General features: G+C 42.6%; 1 protein-coding gene across 1 annotated transcript; it reads right to left on the bottom strand.

Moving 5' to 3' along the window:
- Nucleotides 1–9,534: 9,534 nt before the first annotated feature.
- Nucleotides 9,535–17,616, bottom strand: DMRTB1 (DMRT like family B with proline rich C-terminal 1). Its single transcript, XM_062623062.1, has 4 exons — nt 17,089–17,616; nt 15,212–15,444; nt 13,720–13,864; nt 9,535–10,640 (listed from the first exon to the last, which is right to left on the bottom strand). The coding sequence occupies exons 1-4, from the start codon at nt 17,552–17,554 to the stop codon at nt 10,531–10,533; spliced, it is 954 nt and encodes a 317-aa protein (XP_062479046.1). The 5' UTR covers nt 17,555–17,616; the 3' UTR covers nt 9,535–10,530.
- Between the last annotated feature and the right edge of the window lie 4,535 nt (nt 17,617–22,151).

The following is a 22,151-nucleotide window of genomic DNA, read 5'->3' as shown; positions in this document are numbered from 1 at the left end:
GCACTGCCAAGTTTTTGTGTCTCTGCACTTGGGAAATCTGTGTTAAACATTTCCCTTTAGTTAAGAAAAGTCCTCTCAGAGAAATAGCAGAGGGTTTGGTGATTAATTATTGAAGATATTGATTTTTCTTTTTAATGTAACTGTGGAATTTTTGTCAGGCTCATTAAACTGTCAAGTCCTCACCAGTTTAAGGTAATAAGCAACATGAATGTGTAAGAGGAATGGAGGGCAGAGGAAGAGTGCTGAGGTATACACCAATAGTATTTCTGTACATTCCCTCCAGAAGGGGCCCATATGTGTTTTCAAGTTTCATCAGGTTTAAATAAGATGAAAAAAAAAGCAAAATTAAAAGACTGATTCTGCACTCAAACAGGTTAAATGCCAAACTTGTGAATGCACTTAATAGAACCATAGATCATTTTCTTGTGTCCTCCTCCCTTGGACACAGGGACAGGCTTCCTCTAGCTCCTCATAGCTGTTCCAGCCCCAGCCTACGCAGTGGCTCAGGGCTGCCACCACCTCCTCTAAGTGGGCACATGAAAGAGCTGCCGTGGCAGCTGAGGCCACCAGAAGTCACACACTTCTAACAGCACTTGTGTACAGCTTCACTGGGACCCAGGCTGTTGTGGATGGGAGCTGTGGACACTGGCACAGCTCAGTGGAAGCAGGCCGGACTCCAACCAGGCTGAGGATTGCTCCATCCTACTTATCCAGCCACATTTGTAGCTGTTCTGCATTAAGACACCCGCCCTCCCTTTGCTAGCTTTCCCACTGAAGAACAGCAGTTTATAAACTACATATTCAAGCTTTGAATTTACTTCCTTTAGCTAAAGGTTGTTACATTTCAACACAAATAGACACATTGCTACAGGGGAAGAAGCATCCTTCTCTAGCTTAGACCAAGCTTTGTATTCAAATATCCAAATTGTTACAGGGATATCAACTTCGGTTTGATCAGTGCAGAAAAGGCAAAGAGCCCTTCTTGAAAGCCCATTTCAATGGCTAAGCGACTGCACAACAAAATTAACATTTCCATTGTCATTTTGTTCACTGTCATTGTCAAGAGAAAGCATATGCTTATTCCTTCTATACTTCAGCACTTAATTCACTATTCACACAGAAAAGTATTCTGAAGCTCATGGAGCTCTGACTTCACGTTTAAACTAAGGTCCAGGAAAATTAATAAAATCAATATAAGCACCAGGGCTTCTGCAAGCATCAAACCATTCATGAAAATTTGACTATTTTTATTTTAAATGAAAGCCATTTTAAGTTACTTTTCACTTATTATTCAGTACACTACACTTAACCTATTTATATCTTGTAAAATGCTCCTTAACAAGGAATAGAAAGATAGCCTAAAAATTATGCTTTTTTCTCTCAGAAAAGAGATTCAGAGCAGCCCTGTGGAGAAGGACTTGGGGGTGTTCGTTGATGAGAAAATGAACATGGGCCAGCAGTGTGCACTTGCAGCCCAGAAAGCAACCGTATCCTGGGCTGCATCAAAAGGAGCGTGACCAGCAGGTCGAAGGAGGTGATCCTGTCCCTCTACTCTGCTCTTGTGAGACCTCACCTGGAGTAGTGTGTGCAGTTCTGGTGTCCTCAACATGAAAAGGACATGGAACTGTTGGAACAAGGCCAGAGAAGGGCCACGAGGATGATCAGGGGACTGGAGCACCTCCCGTATGAAGACAGGCTGAGGAAGTTGGGGCTGTTCAGCCTGGAGAAGAGAAGGCTGCCTGGAGACCTCAGAGCAGCCTTCCAGTATCTGAAGGGGGCCTATAGGGATGCTGGAGAGGGACTCTTCATTAGGGACTGTAGTGATAGGACAAGGGGTAACAGGTTAAAACTTAAACAGTGGAAGTTTAGATTGGATATAAGACGGAAATTCTTTCCTGTTAGGGTGGTGAGGCACTGGAATGGGTTGCCCAGGGAGGTTGTGAATGCTCCATCCCTGGCAGTGTTCAAGGCCAGGTTGGATGAAGCCTTGGGCGATATGATTTAGCATAAGGTGTCCCTCCCCACGGCAGGGGGGTTGGAACTAGATGATCTTAAGGTCCTTTCCAACCCTAACTATTCTATGATTCTGATAAATTTTTTTTGCAACCTGTTAAATATACAATAGGTCTTTTTAATGGGTAGTGTTCTAAATAGCAAATAAAACTGGCTACTTGATGCTGCTCACATGTACAAGAAAAATGAACCACCTATTGGAAAAGATCTTATTTTCCCAGTCAGGACACTAAAGCCAGCCTCTCCAACGTGAGTTTGACTGTTAACATAAGCAGTACCTAATTCATACACTAGTATTACCTGAAGATACAGCACTCTGCTGAGAAGACAAAAGTAACTTCGGATGATCTAGAAATTCTCTAGAGAAAGAGGTCAGTCTGGCTCAGGTTGAACACTTCTATCACTAGTCACTCTCAGCCTACACATCATCCCCTCGCAAAACAATCGGATTATTCTACTTGCTGAAACTTTGCAGTATATTGAGGTTGTAGTTTCAATCTTTGTTAGTGTCAGAGAAAGGAATTCCAGTGTTGCTTTGATGGTAAGTTGTTAATGTTATGTTCAGATTGCAAGTTAAGGAAAACACATGACAGAGTAAGAGAACCAATCCCACATACAGGAGCTCACTTCAACCAAAGCACCTGAGGCAGCCTCAAAGTGTGGTGACTTAGATTCAGCCTGCTGCTTGGGTTGATCCAACAAGGAAAGCTGCACTGCTGTAATTCAATGGCTTATCATGTAACATGTAGCTCACAATCAAGTCAGATACTTCTGAACAGCATCAGTTCTGTGTGCATTCTCCCAACAGTGACTCAGTCCTGCTCCCACTGAGAAACTGCCCCTCAACATCATCCTGCATGTATTTCATGCTTTTAACAAGTATTCTAAGGAAAATGATACATTTTGGAATTTTCAATTCAGAATAACACTGATGAGTTAGTCTAAGTAGATACCATACTCTATCTTTTGACAGAAATACTTAACGGTTTTGTATTCTGGATCACATGTTGCTTTTCTTCCATGGAACAATAATCTTGTGAGGTTCCGCATTCTGATCATAATTCAATGAGGTTTTCTTTGTATTTTTCAGAGCTAGCCTGGTTTTTTTTTGTCTCTGCATATGCCTCTAAAAGGAGCCAAACTCACTGGATGAAACACTAGCTCTCCAACCACAGCCATTTTCTTTGCAGGTTTCTGCTTTCTTAAATTTATTTGTCTAAACTGGGGCTCTCAATCAGATGTAAAGGCATGTATATTTGAGAGGAAAAGGTTTTGTGTTTTATGCAAAGCCAATATTCTAGAACTCTTGAATGTAGCAGAAGATGACAAAATGTAGAAAATCAGCTTGAAATACATTAAGTTGAAAAGCGAACTGTGAGCAATGTGAGGGAGGTTTATAACGTAGGACTGATAAAAAGCTTTTAGAATTGCTGTACTTATAATCTACTGCTCTAGAACAGTTGCACAAGACACCATGCAAACCAGATCTGTATACAGGCTGTACTTCCACAAGTTTACATCATACAGTTTTAACAGCTCTTAGACATCATTTTGCTGCACACATTTCAAGTCAAAAAAAGTCTCTAAAATCACTGATCTGACAAAACCAGGATAAGAAGAGAATTAACTGCCTGACTTTACCCATAGGCCTGAGGTCAGGTATTGCACAAAACCGTCGCAACCCCGGTTCACCTACTATACCACCCTGCCTCATGACTCATCCACTAAAAGCTAGCTTGCTTAACCTCTACTTAAAAGCTGTGTGATTCAAACGCTGTAGTAATCACTACTCAATTTGACAGGCTTGAGCTTAGAGGGGGAAAGCTAGAAACTTAGTATAAAAATATCTTTGACCAATCTTTTCTCTACAGTTCCATAAAGAAGTTTATTTCTTTGTATTACTGCATAAATATATGTAACTCTCATGCAAAGAGGCTCTCAAAAGCAGGGTCTTAAACTGAAGATACCACAGGATATGTCAAACTGCACCAGCCACAACTGAACACACCCTAGAGAGAATGAGTACCACTGTCTGCTGTACTGAAACAAATGAACTTACAGCATGTTACTCTCTGTTTTATAGTGCCCTTTTTTATAGCACTAGGTCCTTTCAGCAGGCAGATCAAGAGTTGCCTACCCTAAATAACAAGTGTGCTCCCGAGCTTCAGTCCATGGCACCAAGCGCAGTCGCTACCTTCTGAACTATCTATTTCATGAGACAGACCACATTCCACTTGTATTTCTTCAACACACCCACCTGTGTTTCTTCTAGAGAAACATGCTTAGTTGTTTTAGACTTAGTAATGGAAAATTCACACCACCCTCTTGGTCATCTGTTCCGCCACTTAACTGTCGTCTTCTGAAGTTTCACTTCTGAACTTGGAAACTGGTGTAAACAAACCAAATCAGTTTAGCCAGCTAGAAACACTGTAAAGACATAAACTGGCCTGGAAGAGTCAGATTTCATTTGACCCTGAATCTGTCTTAGACTGAAGAAGTTCAACATGAGTAAGCACAAGTCTCACAGGGCTAGCATTAAGGCTCAATATCCCTTGAAGCTCAGTTTTAAGTCCAAGGAATCCAAAGCCACAAGTAACTGTGTTGAACTGCTTTAAAAATAAAGGTATTTTGGCCTAAGTCTTAAATGTTTCCCTTTCCTGTTTTTAAGCTACAAGCTTTTTTCTTTTACACTTTTCAAATGATACAAATATTCTCAAAGAAAGAAATTTTTAAATGGGTATCGAATGTAAAGCAACAAGTACTGGTAACGTGTAACAGGCTTGATGAAAGCCAATGCCATACATGCCTTCCAAAACTTGGGTTTAAAATGTAGTAGTTACTTACTATGCAAGCAGTCAGACACCTTATAACGTGAACTTGTCACTTGCATGCTAACAATGACTTAGATAAGGTAACTGACAAAAGTTACACAGGTAAGTTTAGCTCTATACACAGATGTCTGATGAGACCAACCTGCTAGCAAGTCTTGCTGTACAAGAGCTCTGTTAAACTACCATCCTACCACCGCTACCCTGTCAGCACAGGCCAGCGTTTCCCTCAGGACCCTGTTGGAGGAGCAGCTATAGGCCCTGCACCAGTGAACGAACACATATCCACCAGATCACCTTCTTCATGGAACGTTTCCCCTTTTGCACTACTAAGGCTGTAGTCAAGGCGCATGCATCACAAGTGCAAATCAAACCAGCAGCCCAGCCCCACCGCAAAGTCATCACTTGCACCCTGCCCCTCCTCGCTGGCAAGACGCTGAGGGATGTGCAGCCACTGCAGCATAAAAACCACATGGCAGCAGCGACCTCAGCTCGATGGTGTTTGGTCTGTTGAAGCAAGCAGACATTTACCGCACCCACGCACGGTCCAACACTCAGCGCCCGCCTCACGTTAACGGCCAGCTCTTCAGCGCTGAGCTGAGGGGAGCCGGAGGCGGTGGGCAGGGTGGCTGTAGTGTCCCAGCTGTACTGTGCCCTCTTACCGCAGGTTGGAACGGTGGGGCCACGTTGTGCGGTGCAGTGACATCTCCTTTCTTTACAGCCCGTGAAGTACATGGATTCTGAAGGGTGTTGGTAGCGCCAAAGCAAAGTGGTGCGGTGTCTCCCGCTGTGTGGATACAGCCATCGGCCCGTTCCTGGTGGTGGTGATCACCTGCTGATGATGGAGAGGTGGCTTTCTCCTCTGCAGGCCACTCCCAGCCCTACAAGGAAACACAAGTGCAGGTGATGATTTTCATCTTCCTATAGAATATTCTTTTGAGTATGCTTTGCTTCTTTAGATGAATTTTGTTATTTCTCTGGGTTTTTTTTCTCTTTTAGCTTTTTTCCTCTGATTCATTTGTATGCCATCATGGCTCTGGCCATGAAAAACAGTATTTTGAGGAAAACCAAAATAAAGGTGCAGACTGGGTCTGTGAGGAACATTAACCAGGCAGGTGTGGTCTCTGCAGTTCTCTCTACAGCTTTGGGGGAATGGGATTGCTGGCCTTGTACATGCCTTGGAAAGAGAGGCAGGAAGATGGCCAAAGTTAGATTTAAAAGCAAATCTATAATCCTGGGGCTGGGGAACAACAGGAAGAAGCCTTTCACCATGGCAGGGGGGTTGGAACTAGATGGCCTTAAGGTCCTTTCCAACCCTAACTATTCTGTGATTCTATGTGAGACAGTGCATGAGGAAAAGAATGTAAAAAAACTAACTATCTGCAGGTACATGAGATTTGAACTGCTTGGATGTAAATTTGTATTTACTGTTTGAAGAGCACAAGAAGCAGTCGATTTGCATCTTGATGGAAAGAACTCATTTCTTAACAGGAAACAGCGTGTCATAGAAAACTAGGAAGGTGCTCCCAGGAAACCCTGCATATGACTTATTTAAACCACGTTTTGTAAAAGGAAGTGTTTTGTATTCACTTTAACGTACGTGGCCTGGACACTTTGGAGTAGATTGTACCAGTAAAACTACAACCCCCTGACAATAATTAATGAATGAAACCAGAAATGCGTCCACTAAAGACAGGTACATAGCATAAAAATGAAAATGGTGTGAGATCACAACTGGCCCATCATTAGAGCCATAGGGGATCACCCGATGTAATCAGTGGGTTGCCAGTAATGTTGCCTCCAAAGCTGAGGGCAATATCCAAAAAGTCAGTGGGAAGGGCCAGCAAGGGGAAACAAGAGGAAAATACTACTTGTTCTAAAAGAAGAAATAACAAAATAAGCCTGGTAGTTTTGGTGGGCGTTTTTTCAGAAGTGTTCTCACCTAGGCTTTTCATGCCTTGGTCATGTATAAGACATACCTGTAAGGGTACAGTGGGTGAGTGAGCCAGCACATCACTGCCTGGTCTTCTATGGTGGATCTGGAGCTCTCTCAATGGCCTGGGCTAGACTAAAACGTGCAGTGACACTCTGATTTCAAGAATAAATTTCACACACTCTTTCTTTACATTTGGATTTCTCCTGTACATTCTGGCAAGCCAAGTAGAGACATAACTCTGTGACTAATGCTAATGTTGCAGTAGTAAAATACTGGGCAAAAAATAGGAAAACCAGGCCCACTTGCCCATAAGAATGATTTAATTAATGTTTCCACTGTTCCAAAATAGGTATGTTTCACATCATAAAGAATTTTTCCATCAGGACAATTATTTTTTCTTAAGGGAAGGGAGAATTCTGTTTGCAGCAACCTGACTTTATTGGTAGGAAATTAAGTATTTCTTTGGACTGCTGTTCAAAATTAATTACTCATTAATGTGGAAAAAACAGCCATAAGTCTTGTAGATTCAGTGGTTTCCAACTGGGTGCATCTAACTCAAAGAAGAAAAAGAAAGGACATGGAGTATTATAATTACTGTCATATGAAAACCTGCTTCAGTCCAGATGTAGAAGCTGATAGGAGTGTTAACATCTAGAAGTCTGCTGCAAGGCAATGACAAATGAACCTCACATATGTTTGCAGAATGGACACATTACGTGATCCTTCTAGAATCCCTTGGGTTTGTTTTCTCTTTTCCAAAGCTCCTGCAGAAAATGCACATTTACAACAATCTGAGACTTTGGACAGTGTCACAGACACCTCTGGATAAAACTTGGATCCTACACTTGCATACCTATCCAGCGCTGTCAACTCTACCCTCGCAAGTAATTCCACTAAAAGTAATGAAATTAGCGGTGTGAGGAAACATTGAAAAACCACTTCCTTATTTCAGGGTTTCCCCTTCAGGGTACAAAGCAAGCCTGTTGCTCTGTGGTGACCTAAGGGCTCGCAGTGAGGACAGAGGATTGACAGAAGTGTCAGGAATCACATCTTCAGAAGTTTGGATCTATTTAGCAAGGGAGTCAATCCTCAGAAATCAGAAAATAATAACGATGACAAATGCTATGTGCAGAATTCCTCCTGCAGTCAGCCGCAGCTTGCATGCAGAAAGATTTCAAAAGCAGCTAAACCTCATTTTTCTTCCCAAATTTTATAAATTTGACCAAAAGTCTATGTAATTAAGGCTTTAATAAAAAACAATAAAATTCTGGGATGATTGAGGCTGGAATGAACCTCTGAGTGACTTGTGTAATCCACATAATTCCATTTCAGTCCAAATTGATTTAATTAACCCAAAGTCATTTATTTAAATAAATGGAGTCAGACTTTAATTATTGGAAACATTGGCTGGCACTAAGTTTGGAATTAAAATTATTCACTTTGAAGTCCTTAAGTGTACAATATGACAGTACCAGTCATCAAGGAACATTTTTTCCTTGGTTAAAAAGGACAAACTGAGCATAAAATGGGAGAATGAAACCTTGAATTATCCACGTAAGATAATTCTTTCTGTCAACTGCAGACTCTTACCAAGTCATTACTTTTCCATTCAGAGATAGGTGCAAGAATCTCCAAACTGAAGACTATTTTTGGACTCCCACTGTAAGGCAACTCCTTCACCCCTTTGTTTAGTGGCCTTTCTCTGGCTCTTCTAAGAACTCACTATATCCCTCTGGAGATGAGCACTGGTCTGCAGCACTGCAGTAAGAGAGTCCTACTGGAGTGCCATGCCATCATTCAAACAGCCAAAATAAAGGCTTTAGTTCACTCACTGGTAATCCAAAAAGATGGAGGAAAACAAGGAGTTTGGCTTGGCAATCTGGAAGCAACAAAGTAGAACTGTATATGCAATGTATCAACAATGGCTGTGGGTTACAGTCAGTGAAATGGGCTGAAGTCCATTTCCTTTGAGATTTAAGGAGTAATTTAACACTGAATATGACTTCAGAAAAATATCTGGGAAGGAGGCTATTCAACCATGCGTCTCATACCTTATTATTTCCTTAAATCGTTCTATTATATATATATAAAACCAGCCCTCTCTATACAGAGGACCCTGCTTTGTGGGTGCCACTGGTATTCCTATTTGTAGATTATTTTATTTTTAGAAGAGCTCTGCTCTGTCCAGACACCTTAAAGAAGTATCCAGAGTTTCACAAGCAGACAGCAGTTTTAACAGCAGGTTTGGGATCCTCCTGGGAGAAACACTCCTGTTGTAAATCTAGTATATAACAACTTGTACATCAGATTATTTGCTATAGAGACAGGTGGGTTTCAGTTTTTCCTCTTGGCAGGTCTCAGTTTGCCACTGTTATTTTTGACCCAAAATGCCAAGTGCTGGAAGGTATTCCAGCAGATCATCAACTGCATTGAAAAAAATAACTGAGAAGCTTAGTACAATTGCTTTACATCTTGAGCAAGGGCTTACTAGTACAAGCAGCAGAAAAGAGGGATGTTTATTTTACTGTGCTCATCACGACAGCAGCAGGGAAAAGCTGTAGAAGAAAAATACTGAAGCCTAAATCTCCCTCCAGACAAGTCTGTTGCATAGAGCTGGTCAGGGCAACATCTTCTATCTTATTTGGCTAGAAAATCGTGTGTAGATATGAAAGCCTCACATCATCAAAATCACACCAACAGTTTAATGTATCTCTTTTAATTGTACAAAGTCGTCATGTCCCCCCCCCCCCCCCCCCCCCGATTATTCAAACATTAACAACTGATCCACTTAATATGAAACCGATTCCTCTAGGCAAAACTGTAGCACAATGTACCTTTCATTGTTAATTAAACATCATCATATCAGTTTGACTAATTATTTTCCTAAATGGTGTTTTGTCTTAATTTCCTAGGGAATCTCTCCACACCTTTGATATGCCACAGTGCACTTCCAATATGCGTATATAAAGCTGTCTACATGAGCCCTTTAGAAACAAATAGCTGTTTTGTTTCAGCAGTACCAAGTTAAACAACATTGAAATTCTGTATAAAACATCAAGTATATTCAAAATGCTGAAGCCTGTGTTTGAAATCAGTCTGTCCTCAACCTGAACAGAAGGTGCTTTAAAGGCGGTTCACCCAAAAAGCAATGCAGAGGCACTGGATTTCAGCCTGCACCATACCTTGCTGCAAATTCCTCCCATGTCGTTCTTGACAAGCACCCACTATTCCCACACCCTGCTGAATCCAGTGAATCATAGTCATAGGCAGCCAAGTAAATCAGGAACCCAGACTGTCTTCAGGCTCCACATCAACTTAACTCTTCCATAATACTCAGAACCAGCTTTTCTTTATAGCAAATTGGTATAAAAACAACACATTTTGACTACTGTCAGGAACAGGAGAAGGCTATGGAATGCACGTATTCCAGAGACCTTATTCCAAAGTCAGGGAGCCATCTAACCTCAGCAACAGAAACAAATTCAGAGTCATAATAATTTGCGGCTTCCACCTGCTTAAGCGGGAAGCGATCTACCATGGCTCTGGAAAACCTTTTTTAAGAACAAGGGCTTTACAGTGGTAGGGAGGCAGTGCCGTGAGCCTGGTAGCTCTAACATGATCATAAAGTGAGGCAGGGGACTAACCCCCTTCTTCCAGTGGTTGTGACTGCTCAGTGACTAAGTGTCACTCTACCCTCAAGTTAACTAACACTCTCAATAGCACTGCCTGCTCCTCAGCTCTTCTCCAGCCCATTTATTCTTTAGAATACATTCTACATTCTTCATCTTTGCTTGTTTCTTCTGGGGAAGATGCTTGGCCAGGTTCACAAACCTCCCCTGAATCCTGACTGTCAGCTTCAGTAGCTGAAACACAAATTAAGAGCAGAAAAAGGTCAGAGTTAAACACAAAGACACAAGCCCCAAACCCTGTATTTCTGTTTCCATTATACTCGGTATCAATCACATTTTCAGTTTGTTTTTCAGTGCAGTTAATTAAAAGGTGCTTGACATCGAGAGCTGCAGCTCTGCGAGCTGACATCCTGCACTTCAGACAGCAGCTGATTGCTTCAGCCATGCTTAAAGAAATGTAGCAAGTGTGCTTCAAGATGGCAAGTGTTGAAGCTTCACTGGAATAGGCTCTTTTGCCCACTTAACCACAGTGATTCTATGCCATGCATTTTTAACACTCCTGTAAAGTCTCAAAGGCCATGACAGACTGAATAATCCCTGCTTCAAATCCAACTAGGAATTTTCATTTTATAAAGTATTTACTTGCCAATTTGAATGAAAAGCTTCCTCATTTCCTCACCAAGCCAACTTAGGGGCTGGTTTTTCTGTGGCTTGCTTGCTCTTTTAGAAAGCCAACCATCTGCAATAGGCTCCATCCTCAGATGGTCTACTGGCTCTTCTACTGGACATACCTTGTGTTTATTTTGTCAAATTTCCATAATGTTACTAATCAATACTGGATTGTGTAATGACATGGCCTATACGTCACATCACTGTTGTAGCCTTACTGGCATAAGTCATTCAACTGCAGTGAACTGTTGACTCAAATGTTTCTGGTAGCAGCTTCTAGCCTTAGAAAACCTTTCTCAAATAGGACTTTTTATTTGTCTTCATCCTGGATTCCCTCTGGGGCAGAGATCACAGACATTTCACCAGTTGACCCCTGCTAGAGTTTTCTATATCCATTTTCCTGTAACAGTATTGCAAGACAGCCCATTTCACCTCTATTCCAGAGGTCACTCTGGAGGAAGGATCTTCCCAAGTCTGACTGCAGGTTTGACTCAGTTCCTTTCTTGGGGAAAAAAGACAGGATGCAATCTTAACACACTCCTATGCACTGTTATTTTTCCAAGCATCTTGAATACCAAAATCAAAGAATTAATGATTTCACTGTAGCTTGCCTCTACATCTGCATCTTCTGCTTGCAGGCTATTTTGTGTATGACCTCATGCAGAAATATCCCCCCTCACTGGGTGACAGTTCCAAATTACTGCTTACCCCAGAGCACAAATGCAATGTAGTGGAATTAAATTGTACTTTCTCTGGAATACTAAGAAAACTGGATTGTTCTCCGAGCAGCACAATCCATGATGCATTGTTTCCGATGGCTTTGTGCCTGAGTTGTCATTTCCCCAGTGTGTAATAAGGGCTGAGATCATTAGATGGCATTTTGCTCTCTGGGGGGGTGCTCTTACGACCTCTCTTCTCTATCCAGTTGCCTGTTTTCACGATTGTTTGGCCAGTACAACTTCACCAATACAGGACTGGATTTCCTGTGTTCTCCTCACACAATGCCACTGCTTCTCTCCATGTCCCTCATATCTGGCTGCTACTCCCAGTTCCTTCCCTTTCTCACACACTCCAACAGAATAGCTGCAGCTCCCTATGTGTTCTCTGCCACTGCAGTTTCCACCAGAACTTTTGTCCTCTCCAAACCACAAACCCCATTAATCCTCACATACACTTTCTGGTTTGCCTGCCAGCCCTTGTTTTCCTCTCTTCCCTTCAAACACAGTCCTGTCATTTCACCAGGATCTCCTACATGCTGCACTGAAGTCCTAATGCCTTTGTGAGTATCTTAAAAGTAGCTTTACATTTCTGTGATGTCTGTACACACATACCGCTACATTTTTCATATTCCCCTTATCCACCAAATCTCTTGCTTCCTTTTCTTTGGCCTTCCAGCCAGACAAGAAGCAGGTATGCTCCGACTGCTCTGGAGATACGTGCTCACTGCTGGCTTGACAGGCAGGCATTTGGTTGTTGGCCAAAGTACCCACACGTCAGTCAGGAACTGAGTGCAAGCTGACAGCCAGCCAAACACCATGACATGGCTGCAAACAAATGGTTGTGTGGGAGGCATCTGCTTCCCTTGCAGATAAATATTGTGTAGGCCTGTGATCACAACAGATATGTTTGGCTGAAAATAACTAATGGGTTGAAAAGTTATGAGAGGCCTGACATTAACAGAAAACGAGACTGCGTGAGCCTTATGTTGTTGAGAAACCAGGCCAAAAAAAAAAACCCACCCTAATTGTATTTTGTCCTACATAACCACCATCAGCATCTTTTTATTTCAAATGAGAATTATTGTACTGTATTTCTCCTCCCTCTTATACAAGAGATTTGATTTTTCACTGGGTGATTATAAACTGCTTCATATATAGATTTACAATCTTTTATTCTCATGTTCAAGAAAAGAAATGCAGTTGTATTTATTTTTCTGCCTTTTTAGAAAGACTTTTAACTAAAACTGGCTATTCCCTCATCCAGTGCCAGTGATTAATTCTCTGAGCAGCTCTACCCTCTTGTGGTCACAGCCAGCTGCAACCAAATGAAGAACTTGCAAATATAACCACAACTATGTCCACATGTAGGCACAATACACAAAAGAGACCTCAAAAAAGAGGGGCACAAAGACTTAACCTATGCTGTAAATTTAAAATCCTGTGAGATTCAATAAAACAAGTCAATCTTTCATTGACAGCAATTAAAGTGTAGGATTTTCGGATGAGCAAGAAATTTTGTCTTATTTATGCTATTAGTCCTCTTTTTTTTTAAAAGATTTTGTCTAAATTGAAACAGAGCCAAATAATTTTGAAAACATGTCATGCAATCTGGCTATTTAGAAAAATATTTGCATTTTGATAACATCAACAGCTCGTATACTGGAATAGTCTTCAGCGTCTGCGCAGGATTGAGGTGTTTCTCAGCTGGAAAGCCTGAGCATGTTAGGCTGCTCCCCCTAAGTGAGCCCTTCCCAGACCTAGACAAGATGACAATCCCTCCTGGGACTTCAGGATCTGTCCTGCCTCTATCACAGGGATCCGGGAGCCTCTGCAAACTAGCTAGAATTGGGGTCTCTTGGGGCTTCCACATCTGTGTTTAGATAGAGAAAACTGGATCTTCCAGGGCTCATCTCACACTCCCTTACCCTGTGCTTCCTTGGTTGTTTCAGCCAACACATTCAGTGAAAGGGGAGGTGGAATGTAATGAATCCCTGGCAGAAGACTTGGTGGGATGAACTGAGGCAGAGGAGTGTAGTATCCTTGGTGTAAATCTCCACCTCCATCTGGAATCTGCGGAAACACATGAAGAAAAGCATCTTCCATCTAAAGGCTCTCTCCAGAATACATCTGCAGTATCAAACAATTTATGTTTGAATTTTTACCTGTGAATATTTTTTTTTGTCCATTTTCTGGCCATATACTGCCACATCCATACATGTATTGGCAAGTGCAAAGCCTGTGTACAGTATAATGAGCTGAAACTGAGAAGTAGCAGCTTCTCAGACTATGTCATAGCTGAAACTGTCCAAGTCCTTGTCACCTGTCACATCTCATTAGAGCAGCTGGTTTAAAAGGAGGAAGCTCACCTTCACCAGTGACATGGTACACTTGTCACTGAACAAGTCTGGGAGTCTTCATGCAACAGAGAGGCAACCTAGCAAAATGTTCCTTGCCACCATCTCCATGCTAGTTATGGATTCTCCTCTGAGCCCAGGGAAGTGAGGCACCCACCTCCCACAGGGTGCCCCACAGCCAGGGTGCCCCACAGCCAGGGTGCCCCACAGCCAGGGTGCCCCACAGCCAGGGTGCCCCACAGCCAGGGTGCCCCACAGCCAGGGTGCCCCACAGCCAGGGTGCCCCACAGCCAGGGTCTTCTGTGATCCCCAGACCTGATAAGAGTGTGATAAAACTTACTCCACACGGAAGGAGATATTTCCATCCCTCAGAAACACTAGCATGAGAGAAATAGAGGCATTTTTCTCTTGGCTCTGGCCATGCACCCTGATACAGAGAACACGTGTAAGATCTTTCCATCTATTTCAGAACAGTTAAAAATGAAATTCAAACCCACATACAGAGATGGTTTGGACAAGGCATTGTGTGCAAGAATAATTTATCTGGCGCTCAGAGTGCTGCAAGCCAGCCTCTTTCTCAATAATCCCTAAGATGTGACAGGGAATCTGTTTCTCTTTGCGGCTGGGGCTAAGCCCTGACACTCTCCCTCCCCATTAGATGTGCCCTGCACTGAGGAAGAACCTCCCAATGTACATTCTGTGCCATCTGCACTGGCACAACACAACCATATTAAGTGTCCAGCTGCCATTATTCCAAATGGCTGCTGCAGATGACAGCAGGATATGTAAGCCCCAGAACACTTCACAAGATCTGGCCCCTTGCAAGTTCATGGGTTTGCTTTTCTGGGTTCCCATCAGACTATTAACACCACCATTTGCTAATGTTTTCTTCAGCATAACATACCAGAATGCTATGAGGTAATGCTATGATAATGTTATACATATATATATATATATAAATGCTATGATAAGCAGAATAACTTTCATGGGTGCTTTAACAGCAAGAAGGCAGCTAAAAGTAGACAGCAGTGTTTCCAGAGGTAATTGAAAGACTGCTACTTACTGACACAGAAGCTGCGTTCCCTGGCCTATAGTTGTTAGGAATGTGTCGGAAACCTCTCTGAAGTGGTATCCCTGGAGGTGATGATGCTCCTCTACAGCTTGACTCACTGATTGCAAATCCCATGGGAAATGGGTGGTAAGGATATACCCCAGAACACCCAGGGTACACTTTTGGAGGCTCTCTCTCCAGGTATTCTGGTTTGACCATGTATTCTGGAGGAAAAGCAGAGTGAGCTAGGAAAAATGAGAGAACAAATAAAAGCATCCATGTAATTCTGTGGAGTTCAGCAGATGTAGCTGCAAGGCCAAATTCCACTCCTGGGCAGGAGGTTCTGGCCTTTGGTTTCATGCTTAGCTCCTCATGAATTTATTTGGTCATTTTTTTTAAGGAAGTAAGGAAAGGTGCAGCAAATGATCCTGTGACACAGAATGATCAGTGTTCTTTTCTACATGTGCCTTGTGAAGCTACTCCTTAGCGAAGCACTGGATGCAGAATCTTATTCTTTCACTACACAATCAACAGCAAAGCAACGTATCTTGAGGCTTTTAACTCTAGCAGAACTTAAACCAAAAACCTACAGAAAGAATAAAGCTCTAACTTTAGTCCTACCTATCACTTCGTAAGTTAATTTACAGATAAAAGCTCAGTTTTGGGGACATACACAGGCAATTTCAGATGCAGAAATCAGTTATTTCCTTTTTTATCTGGCATCTGGAATCTCATATAGCCTCTCTGAAGTCTACAAATGCAGAGAGTGATTATTTGAATATAAATAGGGTCCTTCTTGTCTGCACACCCTCCTGTTGGTGCAGAACTGGAAGAATTTGCTTTGAGAGTAGGTCGACTTCTGGAGTACTAGAATTAATACTATTTGTCCCTCACCTTTTCAGTTGGTCAGCAGGTTAAAAATGTTATTAAGGGAAGGACTGACAGGCACACATCCATAAACATAATTTTCTTAGGAAACAAAGCTAAAAAGGAAAGGGGGAACAGTTATTGACAGATTAGGTGGGAACTGGATGTCCAAAATGAGTCTTTCCTCTGGGGTTCTCAGAACAGCATTTTGTCTTGCTGGCTTCCAGCTCTCCAGAGGCTCAGACTAATGACTACCGCAGTCAGTAGGGATTTCTGTAAAATTACTACAGTAAACAGTAATAGCATGAAGTTACTGAAATAAATAGTAATAAATGAGACAAGTCACATGAAAGACATTAAAGGAAGCAATTTAAGAGGTCACTGACCATACAACTATTCCACCTGCAAAAATCTATGCTCTGCCCTTACGCAACACATACACTTTTAAACCAAGTGATCCCAGCCAAGTTCAGATTGCTATGGGAATTAAGGCCAAAAGGTCTCTTTCTTTTAAAATGCTACCATAAAATGCTTGCTTCAGGAAACTGCAGCAGTAACTTCCCCATTTACTGAGGTTTTTAGCACTTTTGTTGCTGGAGGCTTGTGCCTGTGTATTTAGAAACAGCGAAACAGCACTCGGAGAAGATGCAGGAGCACCTGCAGTACACACTGGATCACAGTCTGGTTTCCCTCTCACACTAACTTCCCTCTTACAGAAAAGCTGCTTGATCAAGCTTCAACTTTGCAATGAGCAGCAAGGTTCAGCACATTGCTCCTGCTGCTGCAGAGCTGCATGACTGCATTGCAGACCCTGCAGGAGGGAAAACAAATGCAGGGTTGCATATTCAACATGCAAGCTGGGTACCTGAGGAAGGAAAGCAGGAGAGACAGCATGAATGGTTCTCAGAAGCCTGAGGAATCAGCGAGTGCAACCTGCACAAGGGGAAGTGTTTGACAGGGGAAGAGGATGAATGTGGAATGGAATGTCAGACAGGGAAGAGACTCTGGGGACAGGTCCTTACCATAGTCCCAGAAGGGAGGGCCGCTGGGAGGCGGTGGCAGTGGTCCCTTGCATGCCGTGCCTTTGCTGCTGCTGCTGGTGGGGTGGGCGTCCTTCATCCCCTCACGGCTGCTCTGCTCAGGAGCACTGGCTGCGCCGGAGCCTTCGCTCAGAAGAACGAGCCCAGCGGCTGGCTCAACAGGGGGGTCAGGTACCTGCTGCCTCAGGGCCTTCTGGGCCGCCATGATCTTCTGGCGCTCGGTGATGAGGACACACTTGTCGCACAGGCAGAGCTTCCAGCGGCAGTGCCCGGCATGGCCCTTCACCGGCACCACGAAGCCATGGTTGCGGCAGCGGGAGCACTTGGGTGTGCGCAGGGCTGCCTTCGCTGCCGCAGCTGCTGCCTCCTCTGCCTCCATGGCACACCCGTCCCAGCTAATCACCCTGAAATGGCTGGGCCAGCGCCTCAGGGCTCTTATATAGGGCATGGCCGCTGCTACCCCAGCATGTAGCAACCTGAGCGGGCGGGGCAGGAGAGCCCATGGCAGCGGGTGGGAATGCCCTGCGGCTCAGGAGGTGCCTTGGCCTCGCTGGGCTCCCCTCCCTCAGCCAGGAACGGCTGCATCTGCTCACCTCCCCCTGCAGCCCCTCGGTGCGGGCTGGACCCAGACCTCAGCCATGGGGGCTGGAGATAAAGAGATAAAAGGCTCTGCCTGCAAGAGTAGGAGGGATACATTTCCCTGTGCCCGTACATGCAGAGATGGGGAATTCTGGACAGGTGGGGTGTGCATGGAACAGAAAAGCAGTGTCCCTTACAATTTGCCTTAAGTGACAGGTTTCCCTTTTGCCCCTTTAACATTTGCACTCACTTTCATACCTCTCATGCATTTACTTGTAATATGCGCAGGGTTTCAGTTCCGTTTTGTTTCTAATTTGCAGCATGCTTCTCTTGATCAGGAGCATCTGCCCCAGCAGAATGAAAAGACTGCTTTCATCATCCTGTTTTTCAAAACAAGGTACTGAGATGAAGGCAGAAAGCATATGTCATTGGAAAGACCTGTCTCCTTCTCTCAGAATTCCTTCTTCTCTGAAAACAAAGACAGGTTTACAATTAGGAACACAGGAATGCTCCAGTTCAGTATTGCTTAGAAAGTACTTGTTATTTGTTACTGCTGGTAGCTACAAAACCATGGTTTACACAGTAGCCCATTACCAGGAGAAAACTCTTCACTGTGCAACGTAAAGCATGAAAGTGCTGTTTTTTTTTCTCACATGTGCAATAGCTAATTCTGTTTTAAAATCCTGAGGTGCCAACAGCTTCTTCTACATTAAAGAGTATACCATAAAGATAAACCACCAAGTGGCTGTGCAGTTTTTTACCAGTTAGTTCCAAGAGAAGCAGGTAACATCTATCTGCTGCTCTGAAACAACTCTAACATGCAACAGAGTATGTTTTGCGGCAGCCTTGCAGAAGTCCTTCCCTTGGAGCAAACCTTCCTGCAAAACTTGGGTGCACCCTCAGTATTGGGGGGGGTGTGGGGGGTGTAGGGAGTGTGTGAACCCCTGGCACAGCAGGACCTCTAAGAGATTTGGCAACAGACTAGTTTGCCTGAGCAGTGAGCACCCAGCTAAGTGTGCTGTGCCCTGCAGGCCCCCAAGCCTCAGCCTGGATTCAGCCTTTACACTTTGCAAGAGATCCTGTTGGACTTTGCATCTGAGTTCTGCAGGTTTCCAGTAGGATTGAGTCTCCTGGGGAGATGAGTTCGTAAGTGCAGTACCAGCATACAAGCTCAGACTTGCTCTTAAAACAGTTCAGACTCAAATCCTCAAGTGCACAACATCCCCAGATCAGCCAGCCTGCAGATTTTGCTATTGCAGTTGCAGACTCTTTGGTAGCTGCTGTTTGTGCAAGGCTCTCAGCTGTGCCTTTGCACCCATGCATTCAGGCATCCCGTGCAGGAGAAAGGCCGAATCTGCCCAGGCACACAGCAGGTCACATAAGAGAGACTACAGTAGTGCTCTGTAGAAAGCAGGTGCTAGATTCCATGCACAGCACCTCCTTTTCTGAGTGGCAGGCAGCAAAGCACACATGCAAATGCAAATATAATCAGCTCCCTGTCCTCCATTGCAGACCATTTTCCCCAGAAGACTTCTAAACACTATCTAGAAAGCCAGCTTCATGTGCATGGCTAAATATATCTGAACATTTGACCTGTAAATGTTATCGTTTCTTCCTAGTTGAAAAAGGAAACTTGGTTGGTAGGCCTGCAGTTAGAAGCTACTCTTAAACACAGCCTTGAAGTGCTGCTCGCTTGTGCCAGCGCCTTGATGTTCCTGTAATGGTTCTAAATATTGATTCTGTTTTAAATATAGACAGATAATATATTCCTAATTTTATGCTCCATATCTTTTGCTGTATTTTGAAGATGTGCATATTTAGTTGTAGAATGGAAGGGGATGGATGACATGTTTTAAAAAGCTGTCATTTCATTTTTCCATAGATACACAATCTGTGTTCATTTGGCTACTTAAGCAGTGGAGGAGAACGGTAAGCTCTGTACAATTTTGCCTGTAATTTTCTATTCTGAATCACATAATACTATTATTCAAGACATTTACTCAAAAATATTTCTCTCTTTTGAAAAAGGTAGACCAGTCTTTCAAAGTCATGTGGATTTTTCTTTTGAACAATGTTCACCTAAGCACTCAGGATTTATACTCTCCATATAGTTTGTTTTAAACATAACTAGACTTTCTTTTTGTAGGAAAGTGAACATTTCACTTTGCCTGTGAGGTAGGCATTTATTTCTGCAGACAGCTCAAAGAATGCTGCTATTCCAATCCTGTGATGTGTTCATACCTACATTTGAGTTAGCATCTCACACACCGTCAGCAAGACCATCACACGGCAAGACAGAACAATTTTGAAATACATATTTGGAATGAGATGTAGAATTAAATGTGGATGCAGCTTTGTGTCTATTATCATTTTCTCCTTTAGTCATATTTGAAAGAAAATGAGACACAATAAAGACTTTTCTCTAAAACTTACTCAGTTTAGCATTTTATGTAACATATGGTGGGAGTGTAACATAAACTGGGGACAGAGTTCTGTCTTGAAATAGCATTTATAAGAATTATTATCTTGCCAAAATGAAAATAAAGCAACCTGCTGAATTCATGTTACTGAAATCAATAGCAATAATGCCTCCACTTCTTTCCAACTTCTGAACTATATGAAGTGTATGAACGTTTTCGTATGCAGTTTGCCTTGAATGTGAAACAGTGAACAAAAACAAGGATATCAATAAAAGAGAGCAAATCAAAAGCCTGTCTGCCTTTAAACTGAATAGCAGAAAATTGGGTTGGGTTTTTATCTCCTTTTCAGACTTCCCAGCTAACATTTTCTGCAGTAAATGTTTTTTGGCAAGGAAATTGTTCTGCTTAGATCTGACATTTCACAGAGCAATAGCAACATAATCAAGAAATTTGTTCCTTCTGAGAGCTCTATTAACAAATATTTGCAAACTTGGTTCAAAATAAATGGGGGACTTTACGCAAAACATTGAGGAATATCTTTGGAAATTTTAAGACATCACAAATGAAGATAAAATCCTCTTGTAAAAATAATCTTTGCAGTTTGGAAGTGTCTGTTATGTACTGCCATAAGTCATTATATTAAAATGGACACAGCAATAGTGTTATCAGCTCTTCTACATTACAGATGATTAGTTCCATGTTTATGGCTATCAGTTATGGTATAATCAACATGAAGACATTTACCTGCACAGGCAGAACTGTCCAAGGAGCACTAGCTAGGCTTCAAATGCTCCACCTGTGGATTGGTAACTCTTCTCCTGCCATCATTCACTTTTGAAGTTACAGAGAGAGTACTGTGGCTTCCTGTACTTCCAGATGAGCTTATGGGTTAATTCTGATCCTTTGCTGATCCCCTGCTCAAGTCAGGTGTAGCCCATAGGCTGGCAAGAAGTCTTCAGTAAACTGCCAAGGAACATCAGTACTCCTTCCCTGGCTTGTTGCTGGGAAGACTCTGTTTTCATCTCCTGACACATCCCTGGGGTATTTGTTCATTAAAATACAGCTTGGTTATCTCTGCACTGTTCTGCAGTCATGTATGTCTCTTCTCTCCACCCACAAGATGAGAAAACCTTCCTTCCCCTCCCATCTAGATTAGGATTGTGCCAGTACCCTTTCCTCTGAACTCCGCATGTGCAATCTTCTCCCACTTTTACACACTCAGAAACCTTCAGAAGGGATTGTTCTGGTTTATGTTGTGCATATCTTTGCCTTCCTCTTATTTCTCTTTTGCATTAATTACATCCTGCTTTGCTTCCCTTTCACAAGGGAAGAAGGATCCCTTTCACATTTTATCCCAGTCATAGCTATCAGCTCACATTCACTGTCAAGATGTGGACTGTCACTTTCACCTGGCCCAGAACATCATTTTACTAAGTGGCACTGATAGCACACCTTCTTGATTTCTTCTGTAGCCATTCTCATCTTTAGAAGCTCCTTATAAAAATCACCAAAGCCCTTAAAACATTCTCTGCCTGATCTGTACCACAAAATCTTCCTTTCACCATCCATATGCAGTAGCATATCCATCAATGGTATGTCACAGGTTTGCAAGGTTCAGCTCTCTGCTGATGTGCTTTTGAACTTGTCTAATCCTGCCCAAAGCAAGCCCACATGACAATTAATAAAATTCTTCAGATTGCTTCTATAGACTATTTTCTACCTTTCTAATCACTGTGAAATTGTACTGTAGTAAATATTGTTTTAAATGTGAGGGAAAGTGCAGTATAGAAACAGTTCAATTTGATGAGATCATATCTGCCTTCAGATTTGAAATGGCTAAACTGTGTTTGGGTTACACCATTTTTAAGCCTGGTTCCAGTTAAGTTGTTTAAACTGATATAAACAGATTCACCTTTTCAGTTCTTTTTCAGTGTCAACTCCTTTACTTTAAGATGTTGTCTTCAGTAATTCAAACAGCAGTTCCACTGGAGTGGATTTTTTTGTTCTGGTTACGCAAGTTTTAAATGGAACACAGTTAGATGTTGA

This window comes from Pezoporus occidentalis, unplaced genomic scaffold, assembly GCF_034315485.1.
Source record: "Pezoporus occidentalis ecotype Australia unplaced genomic scaffold, CSIRO_AGI_Poc_V1 ctg25, whole genome shotgun sequence".
NCBI lineage: Eukaryota > Metazoa > Chordata > Aves > Psittaciformes > Psittacidae > Pezoporus > Pezoporus occidentalis.
Note: the sequence above shows the minus strand (reverse complement) of the source record. Positions and strands in the feature narration are given on the sequence as shown.

Coding starts and splice junctions, on each gene's coding strand:
- DMRTB1 (XM_062623062.1), bottom strand. CDS start 17,554: ATGCCCTATATAAGAGCCCTGAGGCGCTGGCCCAGCCATTTCAGGGTG. Junction 13,865..15,211: donor GGAACGCAGCTTCTGTGTCA/GTAAGTAGCAGT, acceptor GTGTTTCCGCAG/ATTCCAGATGGAGGTGGAGA. Junction 10,641..13,719: donor AACAACCAAGGAAGCACAGG/GTAAGGGAGTGT, acceptor TTTGTGTTTCAG/CTACTGAAGCTGACAGTCAG.